The sequence below is a fragment of the Lontra canadensis genome, unplaced genomic scaffold, assembly GCF_010015895.1.
Source record: "Lontra canadensis isolate GAN:19392208 unplaced genomic scaffold, GSC_riverotter_1.0 scaffold68, whole genome shotgun sequence".
Lineage (NCBI taxonomy): Eukaryota > Metazoa > Chordata > Mammalia > Carnivora > Mustelidae > Lontra > Lontra canadensis.
This window is the reverse complement of record NW_022631062.1, coordinates 8,720,274-8,743,990: the sequence shown is the minus strand read 5'-3', so window position 1 is coordinate 8,743,990 and position 23,717 is coordinate 8,720,274. Positions and strand designations below refer to the sequence as shown.

Below are 23,717 nucleotides of genomic sequence, written 5' to 3'. Positions count from 1 at the left end.
CTTTTAGATGTTCACCTTTTCCTGTCCTTTGCATGTAGTGAGGCCAGTAAGCTAAGGGATTTGGCTAAGGGTTATGCTGTGTCAGCCTTTCAGGACAGAGTACACAGGTGTCTGTTTAATCTTTTACCCATGAATATGTTAGATTAGAAAAGACAAAAGGCAAACAGAAGAGACGTAGGCTCCAAAAGATAATCCTAAAAAAGATGAGAATATTGAATTGATTGCCACAGCCTTTTTTTTTAATAATAATTTTTTAATTTATTTTCAGCATAACAGTATTCATTGTTTTTGTACTACACCCAGTGCTCCATGCAATCTGTGCCCTCTCTAATACCCACCAAATGGTTCCCCCAACCTCCCACCCCCCCACCTCTTCAAACCCTTCAGATTGTTTTTCAGAGTCCATAGTCTCTCATTGTTCACCTCCCCTTCCAATTTCCCCCAACTCCCTTCTCCTAACTCCCCATGTCTTCCATGCTATTTGTTATGCTCCACAAATAAGTGAAACCATATGATAATTGACTCTCTCTGCTTGACTTATTTCACTCAGCATAATCTCTTCCAGTCTTGTCCATGTTGCTACAAAAGTTGGGTATTCATCCTTTCTGATGGAGGCATCATACTCCATAGTGTATATGGACCACATCTTCCTTATCCATTCATCTGTTGAAGGAACTACAGAACACTCATGAAAGAAATTGAAGAAGAAACAAAAAGATGGAAGACCATTCCATGCTCTTGGATCAGAAGAATAAACATTGTTAAAATGTCTATACTGCCTAGAGCAATCTATACTTTTAATGCCATTCCAATCAAAATTCCACCGGTATTCTTCAAGGAGCTGGAGCAAATAATCCAAAAATTTGTATGGAACGAGAAGAGACCCCAGATCGCTAAGAAAATGTTGAAAAACAAAAATAAAACTGGGGGCATCACGTTACCTGATTTCAAGCTTTACTGCAAAGCTGTGATCACCAAGTCAGCATGGTACTGGCATAAAAACAGACACATAGACCAGTGGAACAGAATAGAGAGCCCTGATATGGACCCTCAACTCTATGGTCAGTTAATCTTCGACAAAATAGGAAAAAATATACAGTGGAAAAAAGACAGTCTCTTCAATAAATGGTGCTGGGAAAACTGGACAACTATATGTAGAAGAATGAAACTCGACCATTCTCTTACACCGTACACAAAGATAAACTCAAAATGGATAAAATACCTCAACATGAGACAGGAATCCATCAGAATCCTAGAGGGAACATAGGCAGTAATCTCTTCGATATCAGCCACAGCAACTTCTTTCAAGATATGTCTCCAAAGGCAAAGGAAACAAAAGCCAAAATAAACTTTTGGGACTTCATCAAAATCAAAAGCTTCTGCAAAGGAAACAGTCAAGAAAACAAAGAGGCAACCCACGGAATGGGAGAAGATATTTGCAAATGACAGTACAGACAAAAGATTGATATCCAGGATCTATAAAGAACTCCTGAAACTCAACACACACAAAACAGATAATCATATCAAAAATGAGCAGAAGACATGAACAGACACTTCTCCAATGAAGACATACAAATGGCTATCAGACACATGAAAAAATGTTCATCATCACTAGCCATCAGGGAGATTCAAATTAAAACCACATTGAGATACCACCTTACACCAGTTAGAATGGCCAAAATTAGCAAGACAGGAAACAACATGTGTTGGAGGGGATGTGGAGTAAGGGGAACCCTCTTACACTGTTGGTGGGAATGCAAGTTGGTGCAGCCTCTTTGGAGAACAGTGTGGAGATTCCTCAAGAAATTAAAAATAGAGCTTCCCTATGACCCTGCAATTGCACTAGTGGGTATTTACCCCAAAGATACAGATGTAGTGAAAAGAAGGGCCATCTGTACCCCAATATTTATAGCAGCAATGGCCACGGTTGCCAAACTGTGGAAAGAACCAAGATGCCCTTCAATGGACAAATGGATAAGGAAGATTGCCACAGTCTTTATGGATATCCAAAGAAATGGATAACCAAAGACTCTATAAGACCAGAGTCTTGATGGATATTGAAAGAAATGCGAGAATTAGAAAGCAAAGAATAAATGGGAGGGAAGGGTGTGGGGCATGCCTTGTGGTTTGAAGAGTTGTCTCAGATGTCTAAAAAAGTCCAGGGTTTAGCAGAAGGGAGATATGGAATCATTTGAATATTAATAATTGAGCCTTCAATGTACCCTACTGTACTTCAGTGTGTACTGAATGAATATACTAGGAAATTTATATGATTAGGACCCAAATGATATGTTGACAGGAAGTGAAGTGTATTCCAAAGGAACCACAGAGAACAACATTCATTCAAATGTTAAACTCAATCTCCATGTTGACTGAAGACAGAGTAGTATCCATCTCATAATGTTCAAAATGGATGGAGTTGGACAGAACATTGCGGCATACAGAAATGACTGACTTACTTTTCATGCCAAGAGACAAGTGATATGGGATAACCCACAGAGGGGAAGACAAAACACAGAAAAGTAACAATGGCTCCAAAAGCAGAGAGAGACAAATGAAAGAATCCAATTCAATGACCCAAACTGGCCACTTTTAGAACTCCAAAGGGAGCAAAAGGCCAGCTGATGAAGCAGGAGTCTGAGATACCTTCATCAAAAGGTGACAAAATGTCAAAGCCCAAATGAGAGACAATCAGTCTGAAGGAATGACTGTCTTAAACAGAGTCTTTTGAGTCCATCCCATGGGTAATTAATTACACTCTTCTGGCAGGGAAGTCCCTTAACAGTTGTCTTTGTTGTGTTTCATAAGACAACACAAAGTATAGTTTCAATCAATAAAAGAACTTGTGAAATCAAGAGAGAACAGACTGTCCTGTGCCTAGAGCATAAACTGATCTCTGGAGGAAGGAAGACCTCCCAAGAATATGGAGACCACATGGTTGCTCCAAAAGAATAAATCAAGTCAATAATTTTAACCTGTCACTGTTTCCCATGTCAATAAAAAAAAATATGAGGAAAACTAAAAAAACAAGGAAAATCCCTTGTTTGTCTTGTCCTTTATTTGGCTGAAGATGCTTCTTCATTTGTAGACGTGGTCTCCCGACAACTTCCAAGCAGCTGGCATGAGAACTAGAGCTCTCATGCCCTACTGAGTTCTTAGCCTCAGAGAAAAGAGGGTCTTCCATCAGTTCAGTGGACTCAGGCAGAGGTGGAAGGACGTGGCAAGAACCTTAGCTATGTGGCCCAAGTCATAGTTGATATCAAATCCCGAGTGCGTAAGCGTTTCTTAGGGATACTGTAGAATCAATCAACCGGTCAAACCATCAATCAAAACGGGTAGCTTAGAGCAAGAGAGATGTATTACCTTGGAGATAAGGAGGCCAGAAGTGTGAGATGGGATGTGGGCAGGGCTGTAGTCTCCATGAAGTCTCTAGAGGAGGGTTCTGCTCTATCTTTGTCTTCTTGCCGGTGGAAGTTTGCTGCTTTGTGACAGCATCACCCTACATTTTCTGTGTGCACGCGCATCCAAATTCTCCCTTTTTAGAAAGACACCAACCATATTGGATCAGGGGCCCACCCTAGTCCACCATGACCTGCTCTGAACTAACTACAGCCAACTACATTGTCACAGTGACCCTATTCCCAATGTATATCCCATTCTGGGGTCTGGCAAGTAGGGCGTCAACACATGAGTTTGGAAGAGGACACAAGCCAACCTTTCATGAGGGATTAGTGCCACTGCCTGTGTTTTAGGTCTTGTTTACCCTGGTCTTATCATATTTAAAAAGATACTCATGGGGCACTTGGGTGGCTCAGTGGTTAAGCCTCTGCCTTCAGCTCAGCTCATGATCTCAGGGTCCTGGGATCAGGTCCCGCATCAGGCTCTCTGCTCAGTGGAGAGCCTGCTTCCTCCTCTCTCTCTCTCTCTCTCTCTCTCTGCCTACTTGTAATCTCTGTCAAATAAATAAATAAAATCTTCAAAAAAATCATTAAAAAGATACTCATTTATTCTAGGCATTCCAGTCTTTCTGTTCTTATCCCACAGCCCCCTTATTCTATTTCATAATTGACCAGATGTGAGCAAAAGAATCACAAGATACCTGTTTTCTTGTTTCACTTTATTAGCCTGTAAGGATGAGTGGCAAGTTCATTTAATGTTGAACAAACCGATGATGGTAGCAGCTTCCTAAGAGACTCTTATTTGATTGACTGGTTCACTGGTTTTCTTCAAAGATACTAATAACAACTTAAGACCTGTTTTCTCCAAGCTAAATACTCTCCTATGAGCTTTCCATAGATATATAATTATCTGATATTCATAATAAGCTCAGAGGGACAGACATGCTCAGGACTGTGTACAACTTTGTCTGTGAAGAGCCTCAAAGTGGTTTCACCCCCAGCTTGCTGGGAAAGAGGAAAACCAGATGTCTCCCAACCTGCACGTTGGCCTTTCCATTTATGAGTTGGTTTGTGGCAAAGCCCCCACATATATCCTTCCATCTTTTCCCAAGAAACAGGGAACAGTTGTGCTGGGGCAGGAAGGTGATCTCCTTGCAACACATCCAACAAAGAGGGAAGGGGACATTTCTTTTCCCCAAGAATGAATGAGGGAGTATCCACATTACATGAGATATGCAGGCTTGATCCAAACAATGGTACAAGCCAACCCAGCTTCTGAATGTCTTTTCCAGAGTCGAGGAAGAAAAGAGCAATGTGCCCCAGATCTCACAGGTCTTTGGGATACATCATCGCCAACCAGGATGTTGTCAGTGTTACACAATGCTCTCTTGAAAAGAATGACAAATAGACAAACATTGCCACATCCACAGACATATACTATATAAAGCAATGAAAATTCAGAATCTTAGCAACCGGCAATCTATTCAGAGCTTCTCCAGAGGAGGAACCAAGACGTGCTGGAGACATGAAGATTTTACTGTTGTCTCTTGTCCTTGTTGCGGTTTGCGATGCCCAACAACCCTTACTTAATGCATTGACACAGGTACCAGAAACTGGGTGGCCTGACAAAGAGGTCTTTATGTGTATGTGCATGTTTTCAGGGGTTTTCCTATGTCTATCCAATTGACTTGCGTCAGGATTAGCCGTCTACCTGTAAACTGAGAACTCCTCTGTAAATAGGCTTCTTACACACGTCTACTGTACGTGTCTCCTAGAGTCTAGTCACTGGCCCTTTATACATGTCTACTGTACTTGTAAAAGAGGACATGCAACAGCCCATGAGCTATCGGGGTTGAGGTATTGCATTGGGTAAGAACGGATATGCTATTTTAGGAATATGTCAATGTGTTGATTTGTTGCCGACTTGGCTTTTTCCAGTAGTTTATAAATCCTGGGTTGTTCAAAAAGTTAGTTCTGTGTTGATGCAAAAGACAAGGCATAATCATATGGGCTGATGTTGGAGAAAATAAAAGGGAATTGAGTAAAGTTACTGATAGGAACTTTGCCTTTAGCTTTCAGGACAATGGAAGACGATGTACCTAGCAGCTAGCAATGCTGACAAGCTCAGTGAAAACAGCCCATTTAGGGGTTATATGAGACATGTTGATGTGGACATACCAAGAAAGAAAATCTTATTCAATTTTTTCATCAAGTAAGTAAAAATCACACAGAGCAAAAACACCTGTTAATGCATCTGAGCTCCATGTTTGCAATGTAATATCTGCATGGCGTTGAAGTCTCAGTTCCTTATAAATTGAGCACAACCTTCTTGCTTTAAGGAGATGGTCTTCATGGAGCTTCTGGGACTGTAGGGTTCCTGCCACTGGCTCTATCATTCTCTACCCTGAAGAACTCACAAGTAGCAAATTTTGAACATCATTGAATTGTGACATTCACCAAAGCCTTTGCTACTTCAACTACTATTTATAAAATGCCCACTATAGGATAGGCATTTTATTAAGAACTCAAAAGACTAAGAGAAGATGAGACTTATTTATTTGTTTTTTTACCTTCACTGGTAAAATAGAGTCTGATACAGATCTCTACACTCATAACAATACCACGTGAAATTCTATTGTAAGAGTAAAGTCTAGGTGGAAAGAGACCCCCAGAAAATGGCCTGTGATCGTATGGTGGGGGTTGGAGGGTGTTCTATGAAAGGTCGCAAGGAACAGGGTATGTGTAGGATGCCTTTGAAGATGGACTGGGAATTTTCCAACAAAGGAGGAAGAAAGAGGACACATGTTGGCACACAGATCGACAGAAAGGGCTTTAAACTGAATGAAGGAAGAAAGGAAGCAGGAGGAATTATTTAAAAGAAATATAGGGCATCCCAAAGCACAAAATCATGCAGACAGATCCACTGTGTGTAAGGTTAAAACCTATGTTTGCATGGCACGTGGAAAGGGAATTGTTAATCTTTACTGTTTGCAGTCCTTCTGATCCAGGTAGAATTGCACTGGGAACGGATGATGGCTTAATAGTTCAAAAAGTTGGCAGTACAAGAAAAGTGAAAGAACTTTGCAAAGGGGGACTTGAGGGAGATGTAAAGGAAATATTGCGAGGCTTAGAGATACCTGGCAAGGTACTGGCTGGAGAACACACAGGAGTAAAGGACTGAAAATAAGGAGAGAGATGCGTTCATCTGTTAAGAATCAGGAAGAAATTGGAAGGGGCATAAAGGGAAGGGTGATTCTTCCAAGGATAAAGGGCTTCAGAACATGTGTCAAAAATCGTGCATTATAAGAAACTGAGTGAGAACCTCTCTCTCTAGTTTCTACACACAGACACAGGTGCTGAAGAACAGAAAACAAAAAAGATGAGCGTTGAGAAAGTAAAATAAGAGGGTTATGTTTGGAGAGATGGGTTTATACATATACAAATGTAATTGATATAATGGATATGCAAATATCACAAATGAACATGTTAGATTATTATAAACATGTTTTACAATTATAATATATAATAATATATAATGTATAATAATATATGATACATAATACATATGATAAAATTATAATATATAATAATATATTACATAAATATATGATATAAGATATATGATATATAAATAATATATAATGCATGATATATAATATATATTATAATATCATAATGTATAATACAAATACATATATTTGTATATATACAAATGTAATTGATATAATTGATGTATAAAATCATGAATGAACATGTTTGATAATTATAAATGTGTTTTACAATTATAATATGCAATAGTATATAATATATAATAATTTTAATATATAATACATTATAATATATGATAACATATAATTATTATAATATGAGTCTAATATATAAAATGTATAATATATATATGGTAATATATAATTATTTTATATATATATGCCAGCAGTAGTGTGAGCATTCCATTAATAGTACTGGAATGCTTTCTGAACTTAGTAATGGATAAACTGCTATATATAATACACAACAATTATAATATATGTCATGTTATGCAATTACATAATTAATTATATAATTGATATATAGTTGATATATACAATTGATATATGATTAATTATATAATTGATTACGTACACTCTACGACGAGGTTGATTATGTGTTATATATACATATAATCAAATTACACACATATCCTATCCTGATAGATATAGAATTGATTATGTATAATCTACGATGCTGTTGGTTAGACGTTATATATACATATAATGAAATTATGCAGACATCATATCCTAATAAGTATACCTGTCAGTTTTCCATATTTTTTTAATATTTTTAAATATTTTTTATTTATTTATTTGACAGAGAGAGAGAGATCGCAAGTAGGCAGAGAGGCAGGCAGAGAGGGGGAAGGAGGCTCCCCACTGAGCAGAGAGCCCGATGCGGGGCTCGATCCCAGGACCCCGAGATCATGACCTGAGCCGAAGGCAGAGGCTTAACCCCCTGAGCCACCCAGGCGCTCCTCCATATTTTTTTTTTTAAAGAATACCCTATGATGTTTTGGGGTCATTTTTATACTTTTGTGTCCGTCTGCATTTCGCTGACTTTCCATGGGGCCCCTTGTTCTGCAGTCAGGTCTACTGAAATGTCACGCACGTGAGATCGCAGACGTGCACGTGAAGGCATAGTGGGTGCGTTTTCACACACGTCTACAACCGTTTGTCATTGCTAGTCAAGGTACGGGACCTTTCCATCGCCACCGAAAGTCTGCTTCTCTCCCAGTGTCTGCCCGTGTGGCCCCATGGAGAATTTTCCTGACAAGCTTTTCTCCTCTGCTCCAGAACATCACACAGTGGAATCACACACAGTGTGTCTCTTCCTGCTTTTCTCACCCCCTGTAAGGCTTTAACCATATAGGCACAGGCCTTCCGGGACAATTAGTCCCTTTTGTCACTGCCGAGTTAAAGTACTTTGTGTCCAAAACAGCGGCCACGTTTTCCAGGTACGGGATAAGGTGTGCACGTTGTGGGTATTGGGGACAGCTTTGATAAGGTCGCTCTGCCACGTGTTTGCGTGGACATATTATTTGCTGTTCTCCTGGGGACCGTGACACGGTGGCATTGTAGTCGTCTATGGGTGACCTCAGCATCTCTAAGGACAGGATATTCAAATTGTTTTTCAAGAGGCAGCGCCATTGGGATTATGGCCAGCAAGACATCAGATCGTCCACAGCAACCCGTTCTTTCTAAACCTCGGGGCTGACTTGGTCTGTGGTTTTATCCATTCCGGGCGAACGGGAAGTGGCTTTTACGTTGCACGTCCCTAATGACTCAAAGTGGGGACCACGGCTTCCTGGGGCCCCTCTTTTGTGACATATCTGTTCAACACATTGCTTCATTTTAGTCGGACTCTTTCGTGTTTAATTATTTGTACTGTATGCATTGTTCATATTTTTCCAAATACACATTTTTTTTGTCACAGAGACCCACGGATTCTTTTGCTATATATGGGACACATAGGTGATGGTTGTATGTAATATGCATTGACTTTGCACGTATCACAAACGTGTATCATGTGGGCTTGTGTGTGTCTGTGGGTGTGTGTGTGCAGTGTGTTTATATATATATGTTGTTCGGTGTTTTGTTTTCTTAGGGTTTTTTTTTAATGGAAGTTCGTGGTTCTGATTAAATTAAACCCATATTTCTTTGTTCTTTTTGGGGGGATTTTTTGTTTTGTTTTGTTTTTTATATTGGGTAAGAAATCTTTGCCAGTGTTGTGAGAATGGCTAAGGCGTGCCTTGAGAGCTATTTCTGTCTGTTACCAGAAAATGTTTATTATTTTCTAGTATTTTAATAATTTTCCAATATTTCAGATTTTTTCATGGTATTTATTTATTTATTTATTTGAGATAGAGAGAGAGCACAAGTGGGGAGGAGGGTCAGAGGGAAAGGGAGTAGCAGACGCCCCGCTGAGCAGGGAGCCTGATGTGGGACTCGATCCCGGGACCCCAGGATCATGACCTGAGCCAAAGGCAGATGCTTAACCATCTGAGCCCCCCAGGGGCCCCCTCATATGTCTTCATGTTTAACTGGCTTTAAATATGATGTGTTTTGTATCTCCTCTCTGTCGTTAAAACTACTAGTCTGATGCCATGTGTAGACAAAGACGTCCTTGCCAGGTGACACTTGATGGTGGGACACCTACTTCTCTTTCGAAGGTCACGTTGTTTATCATGGTTCATAGGCAATGCCATGACACCTCAAATAGGGTTTTCAGCGGCCAAAAGAACGAAGATATTAATTACGGACCAGGTTTCATTGTTTTCGTCCATCTACTTAAAGACATTTTGATTTTTAGGGTGAATGGAGAATGTGCAAAAAAATCTGTCATGGGAACTGTAGGACTCAACAATGTGATCCATATCGATTGTAAGTATAAACAGTTTACTGATATTTTAAGATTGAATTCTTAGCCTCAACTTCTTTCCGGAATTCCATATGCCTGAATTTTACTTTGATGAACGATGAGAAGTATGACCAGACACAATGTCCCTAAAATTTCCAAGCACTTTGTCATGCACAGACAGTTCTATCATAGGACATGGGTGGCTCCTTCCAATTACGAGTATTATTAAGGGAGTGGTCAGACCGTGTGTTTAGATGGTTTGTTTCCTAAGGTTCTCAATTGCATGAAAATGTTGCCAGATAAGGTAAAACGACCTTAGGAACTCAATCTAACTGGTCTATCTTGAGTTTACGTATTGATGTCATTTTGCTATAAGGAAATACATTTTATTTCATTTTTAAAGATTTTATTTATTTATTGTACAGACAGAGATCACAAGCAGGCAGAGAGGCAGGCAGAGAGAGAGGAGGAAGCAGGCTCCCTGCTGAGCAGAGAACCTGATGCGGGGCTCGATCCCAGGACCCTGAGATCATGACCTGAGCTGAAGGCAGAGGCTTTAAACCACGGAGCCACCCAAGTGCCCCGATGGAATACATTTTAAAAAATTGTCTTAAAGCCTTTTACTCCATTCATGTGCAGGCAATTAACTTAAAATCCAAGGGAATCAGTTATTTCCAACACCAGGCACATTTCTTCATAAGCTCAGCTTCTGTCGAAAGCCATGCGGATGTCGGTTAAGAATCAGATCCCTAATGACCCTAAACAACGTTCCAAATTTTAAGTGGCCTCATGTCTAACTATCATATTAAAATTTAAATGTGTAAATCTGTGGTTACAGCCCTTGTCTGAGATAACAAACAGCACAACGGGTGTGTAGTTAAGTAGAAGATACGAAAATAAAGTCAATTATATGCCTGTCCTTCTGCCACTTTTATATTACCAGGAGATTTTTTTTTTAATTATTTCATTTCTCTTACTCGTAGATGATCTTTCCGTTTGCTTGTGCCATCAATGTTCTCTGTCACCCTTTCTTTAATTTTCTGCATTTCCATAGCCCTTTTTTTTTTTAAATTTTATTTTTTATAAACATATATATATATTTTTTTCCCCAGGGGTACAGGTCTGTGAATCTCCAGGTTTACACACTTCACAGCACTCACCATAGCACATACCATACCCAATGTCCATAACCCCACCCCCCCAACCCCCCTCCCCCCAGCAACCCTCCGTTTGTTTTGTAAGATTAAGAGTCACTTTCCGTAGCCCTTTTTAATGGGATTTGGACACAGCAATTTAAGGCAGGAGAGAAAGACCATGAGCTCCACTTACTTTGAGCTGACTTTGGGAACTAGGATTTGCAACCTACCCAGCTCTGTTCTGGAGAAACCAAGGGATAAAACTAGCGGTGGCCTTGACGTATTTCATCCCGCCACTTCCATGACCTGCGTTCCCTTTATAAACCGACTTAGTGAGGTTTCCTGCAAAGCCCTCCTTTATGACATCATCATCCCAAGTGGTTACCAAGAATCTTTAGAGATGCACAAAACCATATTTAAATTCTTTCCACATAACCCAAGACTCATGGAGGTAGAGTAGGCTTGGGCAAGGCTCCGAGACTTGTCTGGGAGACGGTGAAGTTCCGTCTGGGGCTCCTTGGTCTTTTGCCGTGGTAGACTAACGCTAGTTCAGTGGGACACACAAACCGGCAGAGTTTCAGGTAAAATCTGAAGCAGTGGTTCAAATAAGGTGCTATGTATGCTGTGGTTGGAAGGAAGAATGCATGTGGGAAGGTTTGGTGAAGAAACAGCATGTGGATCGGTGCCTTTTTCTTTTTCTTAGAAACATGGCAGGATGGATGGGCCTAGACAGAGAGGAAGGTGCCGCATGCATGTGGGATCTGAATTGAATGTTGAGATTGTCCCCACCCATGATGTGTTCACAGTATAACCAATAGTCATAAAAATGGGTGTATTCGTGGAAGTTTTAAATGTGTTCACCCATACACCTAGATTAAGGGGCAGAGTGAATACAGCCTTTGGCATTAACCAAAGGCCTGGAGGGTTGCCCGATACAGAGTAGACACTCAGCATACAGTTATGCATGGTTTTGAATGGCAGCTGATCTAAAGAGAAGTCAACTCCATTGCTGGGATATGGCCAATATGAAAAGATTTCAAACTTGTATATGATAATATGCCATGTAATCCCAACACGTGTTGTTTAGAGGCATGTGGGTGTCATGGCAACACATGTTAGGGACTATTTTAGTAACACTGGGAGGTGTGAGATGTTTCATTGCAGAAGAAGGTGGCACTAAGGAAAAATGTCCCCTACCATCCTTGTTCTCATTGTCATAAGCAACATTAATGTTCATACTACACCGCAAAGGGGACACAGAGTCTGGTACGAGAATGTCATTACCCATATGCCAACTACACCACGGTAAAGCCAATCTACCATAAATTAACAAAGGCGAGTCTTTATATATATATATAAATTTTATATAAGTTTATATAAATTTTACATATATATGTATTTTTTCTCCCTCACAGATGAGGGGACCAACGATTTCCAAGTTGTCAGGATAACCCCAAACATTATGCTGGGCTATGATATCAATGTGGATGAAAAAGGACACACCACAGATCTCGTTTTATTGGCGGGTATGTATGACATCCTGGTGATGGTCATGGCCATATCATATTTCGACCGTCAGCATTTTCACAGAGAAAATCAGTACTTTTGGACACTATTAATGATTCTGCCAACAAGGCCAAAGTCTTCATGTGCATTGTGTCAAGGATCCTGGAATGATTCTAAAAAGAAAGGTGTAAACAAAAGTCAGGAGAAGAGAGAGGTCTTTAAAAATAACTTCCATTTATTAAAATGAAAAAATAAAACAAAAAAAAATGAGTTTCATTAGAAGTAGTTTCATAGCAGGTCAACTAATTTCAAACCTCAGCTTTCTTCAGGTTGACTCTAAGCCTTCAATTTATGACCATTTTTTTCCAAATCCACTGACCAGCCTCGGGACAGAAGCTTTCAAAATAAACCTTCATTATATTTCGTCTTTCTAATGCATTGTTGTTGCCAACACTGACTATTTCAACCCCTGAATAACACACAGGCGGTGTGGAGATGGGTGCTAGAGTCTGCGGGATACTGGGTTTCAATCTGGAAAAAGGCATTTGAGAACTGTGGTTTAAATTAAAAAAAAAAAAAAAAAAGAAACAAAACAAGCTGTCTCTGAGTCTACGTGCGATGGGGATGTTATTTGTCTGGAAGGTGAGAATCACGCTTGCAGTTTGGGTCCAGAACCCGACGTGCGTATCAGACACAGATTCTGAGGCAAAGGCAGACACGCCGTAGATTGGATGTTCTTGATGGGTCGGGTCCAAGATTCATGGAGTTCCTGATGTGTCCCTGGGGTCCTGCACTCCTAGACAGCTCATGGCCATGCAATCACAGAAGGTTTAATGGCTCCTATCCACCTAAGTCAGAGAGCTGACATTGAGACAAGGTCAATGGTAATCGTTTGAGACTCAGTGAAAGACTAGATTTCCCCCTTCATGTTTTTCATTCTGTATTCAGAAATTCCTAGGGGTTCTAATGGGCAATTTCTGCTTCACGCATTGTGATTTTCAGGCAGAACACATCAACTCAATGAGGAAGCCGTTGAGAAATTCAAGGAGTTGGTTAGACAAAGGAATATTCCGGAAGAAAATATTGTAAATCTCGTCGGTACTGGTAATGTGATATATATATATATTTTTTTTTTTACCTGAATATATCCCTTACCTGATATGTAAATATGCTACAAGGAAACAAACGGATTTCTTTTTGAATTTTCTCTTCCACGAATTATCTTTTATAAAACCCTTCATTTAAAAGAAGAAATCATGGGGCACCTGGGTGGTGAGGTTGGTTAAGCATCCGACTCTTGATTTCAGCTCAGGTAATGATTTTAATTTTAATTTTATTTTTCTATTTTTATTTTTTTTTAAAGATTTTATTTATTTATTTGACAAACAGTGATCACAAGTAGGCAGAGGTAGGTAGAGAGAGAGGAGGAAGCAGGCTTCCCCACCAAGGAGAGACCCTGATGTGGGGCTCGATCCCAGGACTCTGGGATCATGACCTGAGCTGAAGGCAGAAGCTTTAACCCACTGAGCCACCCAGGTACCCCTTAATTTTAATTTTAATTTAAAAATTTTAATTCCCTGCATCAGACTCCACACCCAGCTCCTGTCCCCATTCACTCTCACTCTTGCTCAAACAAGTAAAATTTCTTTCAAATTCAAATTAAAAAAAAAAAAAAGAAGAAGAAATCCTTACAAATATTGGGAAATGGTCATGATTGGTTGGTCCTTTTTTTCACTTTTTGCATTTGTTTTGTCCCCAGATGACTGTCCCGTCAATTAACAAAACCAGTGACACCAACTCCTTCTAAATATTGTAAGTAAGCATGACTCTGTTGTGAGAGTTACTATGTCAACTAGCCCAATAATTATGTCACTAGAGAGCTTTTTTATGAGGTTATTGTGTTTACCCTGAGGCCTACTGAAATTGCAAATATCACATCCTAGTCCATTCATCCTAAAAAGCAGTGTTGGTGAAAAAGGCTTATCATGCAAGCATCATGCCAATGATAGTTCTTCCGAGAGAAGCAGGAGATGGGAGACGTTGGCAGGTTTGACTGGAAAAACAATGGGTTTTTTCATTCAGTCTCAGTTGAGGGTTGTCTATACATGTCCCTATTCCCTCTGCACACACCAGGTGTGATTTCACAGAATTGTAATCGTCGCATTGGAAACTCCCCCAAAATGCTACGTGATACATGCCTCCCAGGTGTGTTGTTCTGCAGAACGAGATTTCCTTAAAGTGCGATTTTTGAACTTTCTACAGTAAGATAAGCGTCAAAGCATGATGCTGGTGTAGGCTAAAATGTACCTTTTGTCGCTGTTGTTGGGAAGAAATGGAGGAAAAAAGAGCAAACAGAGACATTAGCTTCCAGGCTGAACACAACATCTTCAAGCCATAAAGCTTTTAGAATTGGAAGAACAGAGCGTAACTCCATCAAAGATCCTGTAAAATCCTTTTGGATAGGTGGTGCCTGTGAATATGCATTCTGAAATTATCAAAGTCCTGAAAGGGATCCTAATCATGAAAGGTCTCATCCTATGTACACACATGGAAAAATTCCAGTGGCTCCTTCCATATTATAGGGATCCTAATCATGAAGGGTCCCATCCTATGTACACACAAGGAAAAATTCCAGTGGCTCCTTCCATATTATAGGGATCCTAATCATGAAGGGTCCCATCCTATGTACATGCATGGAAAAATTCCAGTGGGTCCTCCCATATCACAGAGGTGGAGAGTCTGACATTCCCTGTGGAACTTGTGTGCTGTGTTAACTAAAAGCTCTCCCAACCCTTGACATTATACTCCCTGAGGCTCACCCCAGTCAGGCTATCACAGAGTCTAGTCAACTCAACCTTCTGTCCTGTTTTCTCCTCCTGTAGCCGTGTCACTGAGAAGTGGACACATCCTTTTCTGCATGGAATCAGGATCAACAGTATCAAGAAAGCATTGCTTGATTCTGCTTGATGTCATGTTTTTCTCTTAACATAATTCCTTTCCCCATTTCATCACTCTTCCTCACCATTCACATACTGTTTGGTGTTATTGGATTGTCAAATGATTAAATAAATTGGCGAAATATGCTTCCTGTACATATGTGTTTGTGCAGAAATTCCCTTAATTTTAAAAACACACAAATAGCCACTTTAAATACAACTATCCAGGAAATTATTCTATAATAGGGTCAATATCCCATCAGAGACAACTTACATTAGGATTCAATCTGCTATAGATATATGACAAAGAGAGGGAAAAAAAAATGTCTAAACCATCACGGGAGAGAGGAAACACTGATAGATATTTTATCTGCAATGGGATGAAGTAGTCTGGTCAAGGAAAAAAGTTCCTAGAAGCATCTTATTCACCACAAGGAAAGGAGCATGTGTGTATCTCCCTGAGACTTATACAGGGACAGTATGTGATGGCATGAGTCATAATCAAGGGGAAATGCGTAGTATGGCAGCAATGTCATTCATGACACTGAGGGGAAGAACTGGTATTTCTTTACAACAGGATTACCAGTCATCCAAGATGGGGCACCAGTCGAGATCCAGTCCACCCATAGGGTCATGGAGTCAATGTAGTGCTTGCACAAACAATCAGGCTGACAGATCAATTGGGAAGATCTGAAGTGTGTCATTCCATTGTGTTTCAAATAGTGGTATAACCTGGGATTTCTAAGGGATGGCCATTCCCATTGTAACAGGCAGAACACATTGATCACTTATCTATGAAAATCCAGGGGTACACCACCAAAGAGATCAGCACTCTGGATGCAGAACTTATTCCAATGGTTGATACAGAGTTCAGATATTCAGTCCAAACTCCAGGAAAATAAAAATTATAAAAATGTTTGAGAGGGGAGTCAAGATGGCAGAGAAGTAGCAGCTGAGACTACTTCAGGTTGCGGGAGATCAGCTAGATAGCTTATCTAAAGATTGCAAACACCTACAAATCCAACAGGAGACTGAAGAGAAGAAGAACAGCAATTCTAGAAACAGAAAATCAACCACTTTCTGAAAGGTAGGACTGGCGGAGAAGTGAATCCAAAGCGACGGGAAGATAGACCGCGGGGGGAGGGGCCGGCTCCTGGCAAGCGGCGGAGCAACGGAGCACAAAATCAGGACTTTTAAAAGTCTGTTCCGCTGAGGGACATCGCTCCAGAGGCTTAACTGGGGTGAAGCCCACGCGGGGCCAGTGTGGCCTCAGGTCCCGCAGGGTCACAGAAGGATCGGGGTGTCTGAGTGTCGCAGAGTTCACAGGTATTAGAACGGGGAAGCTGGCTACCGAGACGGAGCCGAGGAGTGAGCTCACAGCTCAGGCTTACCTTGAACCGGTCGCAGGCTCGGTTGGCTCGGAGCGTGGCCGGAGGCCAGGCAGGCAGGAGTAATTGGGCGCTGTTCTCTGAGGGTGCACTGAGGAGTGGGGCCCCGAGCTCTCGGCTCCTCTGGGCCGGAGACTGGGCGGCTGCCATCTTCATTCCCATCCTCCGGACTCTACGGAAAGCGCTCAGGGAACAAAAGCTCCCGGAAGCGAACCCGAGCGGATTACTCAGCCTGGCCCCGGGTAAGGGCGGTGCAACTCCGCCTGGGGCAAAGACACTTGAGAATCACTACAACAGGCCCCTCCCCCAGAAGATCAACAAGAAACCCAGCCAGGACCAAGTTCACTTACGAGGAGTGCAGTTTCAATACCAAGGAGAGCCGCGGAATACCAGAGGAGGAGAAAGCAAAGCACGGAACTCATGGCTTTCTCCCCATGATTCTTTAGTCTTGCAGTTAATTTAATTTTTTTTTCTTTTTCAATTTTTTTTTCTCTTCTTCTGCTAATTTTTTAAACTTTTACCCTTTTCTTTTTTAAAGTTTTTTAACTAGTTTATCTAATATATATATATATATTTTTCCTTTTTATATTTTTTTCATTATTGGTTTTCTTTTTTTATTTGTTTCTTTTTTCTTTTTTCTTCTTTTTTCTTTCTGAACCTCTTTTTATCCCCTTCCCCCGCCCCCTCAAGATTTGGGATCTCTTTTGATTTGGCTAAAGCATATTTTCCTGGGGTTGTTGCCATGCTTTTAGTATTTTATTTACTCCTTCATATACTCTTATCTGGACAAAATGACAAGGCGGAAAAAATCACCACAAAAAAAAAAGAACAAGAGGCAGTACCAAAGGCTAGGGACCTAATCAATACAGACATTGGTAATATGTCAGATCTAGAGTTCAGAATGACGATTCTCAAGGTTCTAGCTGGGCTCAAAAAAGACATGGAAGATATTAGAGAAACCCTCTCGGGAGATATAAAAGCCCTTTCTGGAGAAATAAAAGAACTAAAATCTAATCAAGTTGAAATCAAAAAAGCTATTAATGAGGTGCAATCAAAAATGGAGGCTCTCACTGCTAGAATAAATGAGGCAGAAGAAAGAATTAGCGATATAGAAGACCAAATGACAGAGAATAAAGAAGCTGAGCAAAAGAGCGACAAACAACTACTGGACCACGAGGGCAGAATTCGAGAGATAACTGACACCATAAGATGAAACAACATTAGAATAATTGGGATTCCAGAAGAAGAAGAAAGAGAGAGGGGAGCAGAGGGTATATTGGAGAGAATTATTGGAGAGAATTTCCCCAATATGGCAAAGGGAACAAGCATCAAAATCCAGGAGGTTCAGAGAACCCCACTCAAAATCAATAAGAATAGGCCCACACCCCGTCACCTAATAGTAAAATTTACAAGTCTTAGTGACAAAGAGAAAATCCTGAAAGCAGCCCGGGAGAAGAAGTCTGTAACATACAATGGTAAAAATATTAGATTGGCAGCAGACTTATCCACAGAGACCTGGCAGGCCAGAAAGAGCTGGCATGATATATTCACAGTACTAAACGAGAAAAACATGCAGCCAAGAATACTATATCCAGCTAGGCTATCATTGCAAATAGAAGGAGAGATTAAAAGCTTCCAGGACAAACAAAAACTGAAAGAATTTGCAAACACCAAGCCAGCTCTACAGGAAATATTGAAAGGGGTCCTCTAAGCAAAGAGAGAGCCTAAAAGTAGTAGATCAGAAAGGAACAGAGACAATATACAGTAACAGTCACCTTACAGGCAATACAATGGCACTAAGTTCATATCTCTCAATAGTTACCCTGAATGTTAACGGGCTAAATGCCCCAATCAAAAGACACAGGGTATCAGAATGGATAAAAAAACAAAACCCATCTATATGTTGCCTACAAGAAACTCATTTTAAACCCGTAGACACCTCCAGATTTAAAGTGAGGGGGTGGAAAAGAATTTACCATGCTAATGGACATCAGAAGAAAGCAGGAGTGGCAATCCTTATATCAGATCAATTAGATTTTAAACCAAAGACTATAATAAGAGATGAAGAAGGACACTATATCATACTCAAAGGATCTGTCCAACAAGAAGATCTAACAATTGTAAATATCTATGCCCCTAACGTGGGAGCAGCCAACTATATAAACCAATTAATAACAAAATCAAAGAAACACATCGACAATCATACAATAATAGTAGGGGACTTTAACACTCCCCTCACTGAAATGGACAGATCATCCAAGCAAAAGATCAACAAGGAAATAAAGGCCTTAAATGACACACTGGACCAGATGGACATCACAGATATATTCAGAACATTTCGTCCCAAAGCAACAGAATACACATTCTTCTCTAGTGCACATGGAACATTCTCCAGAATAGATCACATCCTTGGTTCTAAATCAGGTCTCAACCGGTATCAAAAGATTGGGATCATTCCCTGCATATTTTCAGACCACAATGCCCTGAAGCTAGAACTCAATCACAAGAGGAAATTTGGAAAGAACCCAAATACATGGCGACTAAACAGCATCCTTCTAAAGAATGAATGGGTCAACCAGGAAATTAAAGAAGAATTGAAAAAATTCATGGAAACAAATGATAATGAAAATACAACAGTTCAAAATCTGTGGGACACAACAAAGGCAGTCCTGAGAGGAAAATATATAGTGGTACAAGCCTTTCTCAAGAAACAAGAAAGGTCTCAGGTACACAACCTAACCCTACACCTAAAGGAGCTGGAGAAAGAACAAGAAAGAAACCCTAAACCCAGCAGGAGAAGAGAAATCATAAAGATCAGAGCAGAAATCAATGAAATAGAAACCAAAACAACAATAGAACAAATCAACGAAACTAGGAGCTGGTTCTTTGAAAGAATTAATAAGATTGATAAGCCCCTGGCCAGACTTATCAAAAAGAAAAGAGAAAGGACCCAAATAAATAAACTCATGAATGAAAGAGGAGAGATCACAACTAACACCAAAGAAATACAGACAATTATAAGAACATATTATGAGCAACTCTATGCCAACAAATTTGACAATCTGGAAGAAATGGATGCATTCCTAGAGACATATAAACTACCACAACTGAACCAGGAAGAAATAGAAAGCCTGAACAGACCCATAACCAGCAAGGAGATTGAAACAGTCATCAAAAATCTCCAAACAAACAAAAGCCCAGGGCCAGACGGCTTCCCGGGGGAATTCTACCAAACATTTAAAGAAGAACTAATTCCTATTCTCCTGAGACTGTTCCAAAAAATAGAAATGGAAGGAAAACTTCTAAACTCATTTTATGAGGCCAGCATCACCTTGATCCCCAAACCAGAAAAGGATCCCATCAAAAAAGAGAACTACAGATCAATATCCTTGATGAACACAGATGCAAAAATTCTCACCAAAATACTAGCCAATTGGATTCAACAGTACATTAAAAGGATTATTCACCACGACCAAGTGGGATTTATTCCAGGGCTGCAAGGTTGGTTCAACATCCGCAAATCAATCAATGTGATAAAACACATTAATAAAAGAAAGAACAGGAACCATATGATACTCTCAATAGATGCTGAAAAAGCATTTGACAAAGTACAGCATCCCTTCCTGATCAAAACTCTTCAAAGTGTAGGGATAGAGAGCACATACCTCAATACTGTCAAAGCCATCTATGAAAAACCCACAGCAAATATCATTCTCAATGGAGAAAAACTGAAAGCTTTTCCGCTAAGGTCAGGAACACGGCAGGGATGTCCGTTATCACCACTGCTATTCAACATAGTACTAGAAGTCCTAGCCTCAGCAATCAGACAACAAAAAGAAATTAAAGGCATCCAAATAGGCAAAGAAGAAGTCAAACTATCACTCTTCGCAGATGATATGATACTCTATGTGGAAAACCCAAAAGACTCCACTCCAAAACTGCTAGAACTTGTACAGGAATTCAGTAAAGTTTCAGGATATAAAATCAATGCACAGAAATCAGTCACATTTCTCTACAGCAACAACAAGACAGAAGAAAGAGAAATTAAGGAGTCCATCCCATTTACAATTGCACCCAAAACTATAAGATACCTGGGAATAAACCTAACCAAAGAGACTAAGAATCTATACACAGAAAACTATAAAGTACTCGTGAAAAAATTGAGGAAGACACAAAGAAATGGAAAAATGTTCCATGCTCCTGGATTGGAAGAATAAATATTGTGAAAATGTCTATGCTACCTAAAGCAATCTACACATTTAATGCAATTCCTATCAAAGTACCATCCATTTTTTTCAAAGAAATGGAACAAATAATCCTAAAATTTATATGGAACCAGAAAAGACCGCTAATAGCCAAAGGAATATTGAAAAAGAAAGCCAAAGGTGGTGGCATCACAATTCCGGACTTCAAGCTCTATTACAAAGCTGTCATCATCAAGACAGCATGGTACTGGCACAAAAACAGACACATAGATCAATGGAACAGAATAGAGAGCCCAGAAATAGACCCTCAACTCTATGGTCAACTAATCTTCAACAAAGCAGGAAAGAATGTCCAATGGAAAAAAGACAGCCTCTTCAATAAATGGTGTTGGGAAAATTGGATAGCCACATGCAGAAAAATGAAATTGGATCATTTCCTTACATCACACACGAAAATAGACTCCAAATGGATGAAGGACCTCAATGTGAGAAAGGAATCCATCAAAATCCTTGAGGAGAACACAGGCAGCAACCTGTTTGACCTCAGCTGCAGCAACATCTTCCTAGGAACATCGCCAAAGGCAAGGGAAGCAAGGGCAAAAATGAACTATTGGGATTTTATCAAGATCAAAAGCTTTTGCACAGCAAAGGAAACAGTTAACAAAACCAAAAGACAACTGACAGAATGGGAGAAGATATTTGCAAATGACATATCAGATAAAGGGCTAGTGTCCAGAATCTATAAAGAACTTAGCAAACTCAATACCCAAAGAACAAATAATCCAATCAAGAAATGGGCAGAAGACATGAATAGACATTTCTGCAAAGAAGACATCCAGATGGCCAACAGACACATGAAAAAGTGCTCCACATCACTCGGCATCAGGGAAATACAAATCAAAACCACAATGAGATACCACCTCACACCAGTCAGAATGGCTAAAATGAACAAGTCAGGAAATGACAGATGCTGGCGAGGATGCGGAGAAAGGGGACCCCTCCTACACTGTTGGTGGGAATGCAAGCTGGTGCAGCCACTCTGGAAAACAGCATGGAGGTTCCTCAAAATGTTGAAAATAGAACTACCCTATGACCCAGCAATTGCACTGCTGGCTAATTACCCTAAAGATACAAACGTAGTGATCCGAAGGGCCACGTGCACCCGAATGTTTATAGCAGCAATGTCTACAATAGCCAAACTATGGAAAGAACCTAGATGTCCATCAACAGACGAATGGATAAAGAAGAAGTGGTATATATACACAATGGAATACTATGCAGCCATCAAAAGAAATGAAATCTTGCCATTTGCGACGACGTGGATGGAACTAGAGGGTATCATGCTTAGCGAAATAAGTCAATCGGAGAAAGACAACTATCATATGATCTCCCTGATATGAGGGAGAGGAGATGCAACATGGGGGTTAAGGGGGTAGGAGAAGAGTAAATGAAACAAGTTGGGATTGGGAGGGAGACAAACCATAAGTGACTCTTAATCTCACAAAACAAACTGAGGGTTGCTGAGGGGAGGGGGGTTGGGAGAGGGGGGGTGGGGTTATGGACATTGGGGAGGGTATGTGCTATGGTGAGTGCTGTGAAGTGTGTAAACCTGGAGATTCACAGACCTGTACCCCTGGGGAAAAAATAAATATATGTTTATAATAAAAAAATAAAAAAATAATAAAATTTAAAAAAAAATTCCAGGGAGGGATCAAGCATGAAAAAAAAAAAAATGTTTGAGAGGTGCCTGGGTGACTCTGGGTTAAAGCCTCTGCCTTCAGGTCAGGTCATGATCTCAGGGTCCTGGGATCGAGCCCCCCATTGGGATCTCTGCTCAGCGGGGAGCCTGCTTCCTCCTCTCTCTCTCTCTGCCTGCCTCTCTGCCTACTTGTGATCTCTCTCTGTCAAATAAATAAAACCTTAAAAAAATTTAAAAATGTTGGAATTATTATTCCTGAATAAAAGAGGGTACGGATTTGGAGTTCTGACTCCTATCATCATAGTGTTTCTGGAAATGCTGTGAATTCAACTTCAGCCTTGTAATGATGTTGAAAGGTGAACCGTGGCATAAATGGGTTTAAAAGATTGTGAAATATGACACACACCCACATATGATTGCGTATGTGCGTGTGCATATAATACATTCACATACACATTATGTTATAAAAATTATAGAAAACTTGCAAGAAGAAAAGGCAGAGTCTGCATATTTTTTTGCCTGCTTTCTTTCTCTCTTTCATAAATGTGTGTATGTGACCAATGTTAATAAGGGAAGGGGGACTGTCACCACAAATGTTACAGATACAAATAGTCAGAAAAAAACTATTAATGAAGTTATGCCACTTTAACACTTTAAAAAATATTTTATTTGACAGAGAGAGAGAGAGCACAAGCAGGAGGAGGTGGCATAAGGAGAGGGAGAAGCAGCATCCCCGCTGAGCAGGGAGACTCACATGGGGCTCAATCCCAGGACCCTGGTATCATGACCTGATTTAAAGACACATGTTTAACTGACTGAGCTACGCACAACCCCACCACTTTAAAACCTTGGGTGGAAAGGATACATTTCTTGAAAGATAGGTTACCAAAGTTGACACAAGAAGAAAAAGAACATCTCTGTAGTCCTTCACCTACTAAAGGAACTGAATTTGCCCTCATAAGAGTTTCCATAAAGAAGCTGCTGGTCCAGAAAATTTCAGTAGTAAATCCTTTCAAACATGCAAAGAACAGAGCATCACTCATCTTAGATAATATCGAC

The 23,717-nt window shown here is 40.2% G+C and overlaps 1 protein-coding gene across 1 annotated transcript; it reads left to right on the top strand.

Moving 5' to 3' along the window:
* Window positions 1-4,888: 4,888 nt before the first annotated feature.
* Window positions 4,889-15,387, top strand: LOC116880764 (odorant-binding protein-like). Its single transcript, XM_032880126.1, has 7 exons — window positions 4,889-5,001; window positions 5,471-5,610; window positions 9,741-9,811; window positions 12,340-12,450; window positions 13,433-13,534; window positions 14,190-14,242; window positions 15,313-15,387. The coding sequence occupies exons 1-6, from the start codon at window positions 4,924-4,926 to the stop codon at window positions 14,207-14,209; spliced, it is 522 nt and encodes a 173-aa protein (XP_032736017.1). The 5' UTR covers window positions 4,889-4,923; the 3' UTR covers window positions 14,210-14,242; window positions 15,313-15,387.
* The last annotated feature ends 8,330 nt before the right edge of the window (window positions 15,388-23,717 follow it).

What these genes read in the sequence shown, in the direction of transcription:
- LOC116880764 (XM_032880126.1), top strand. Translation starts at nt 4,924, where the DNA reads ATGAAGATTTTACTGTTGTCTCTTGTCCTTGTTGCGGTTTGCGATGCC. An exon ending in TACTTAATGCATTGACACAG is followed by an intron (nt 5,002 to 5,470) that starts GTACCAGAAACT and finishes CTTTGCCTTTAG; the next exon opens with CTTTCAGGACAATGGAAGAC. An exon ending in AGATCTCGTTTTATTGGCGG is followed by an intron (nt 12,451 to 13,432) that starts GTATGTATGACA and finishes TGTGATTTTCAG; the next exon opens with GCAGAACACATCAACTCAAT.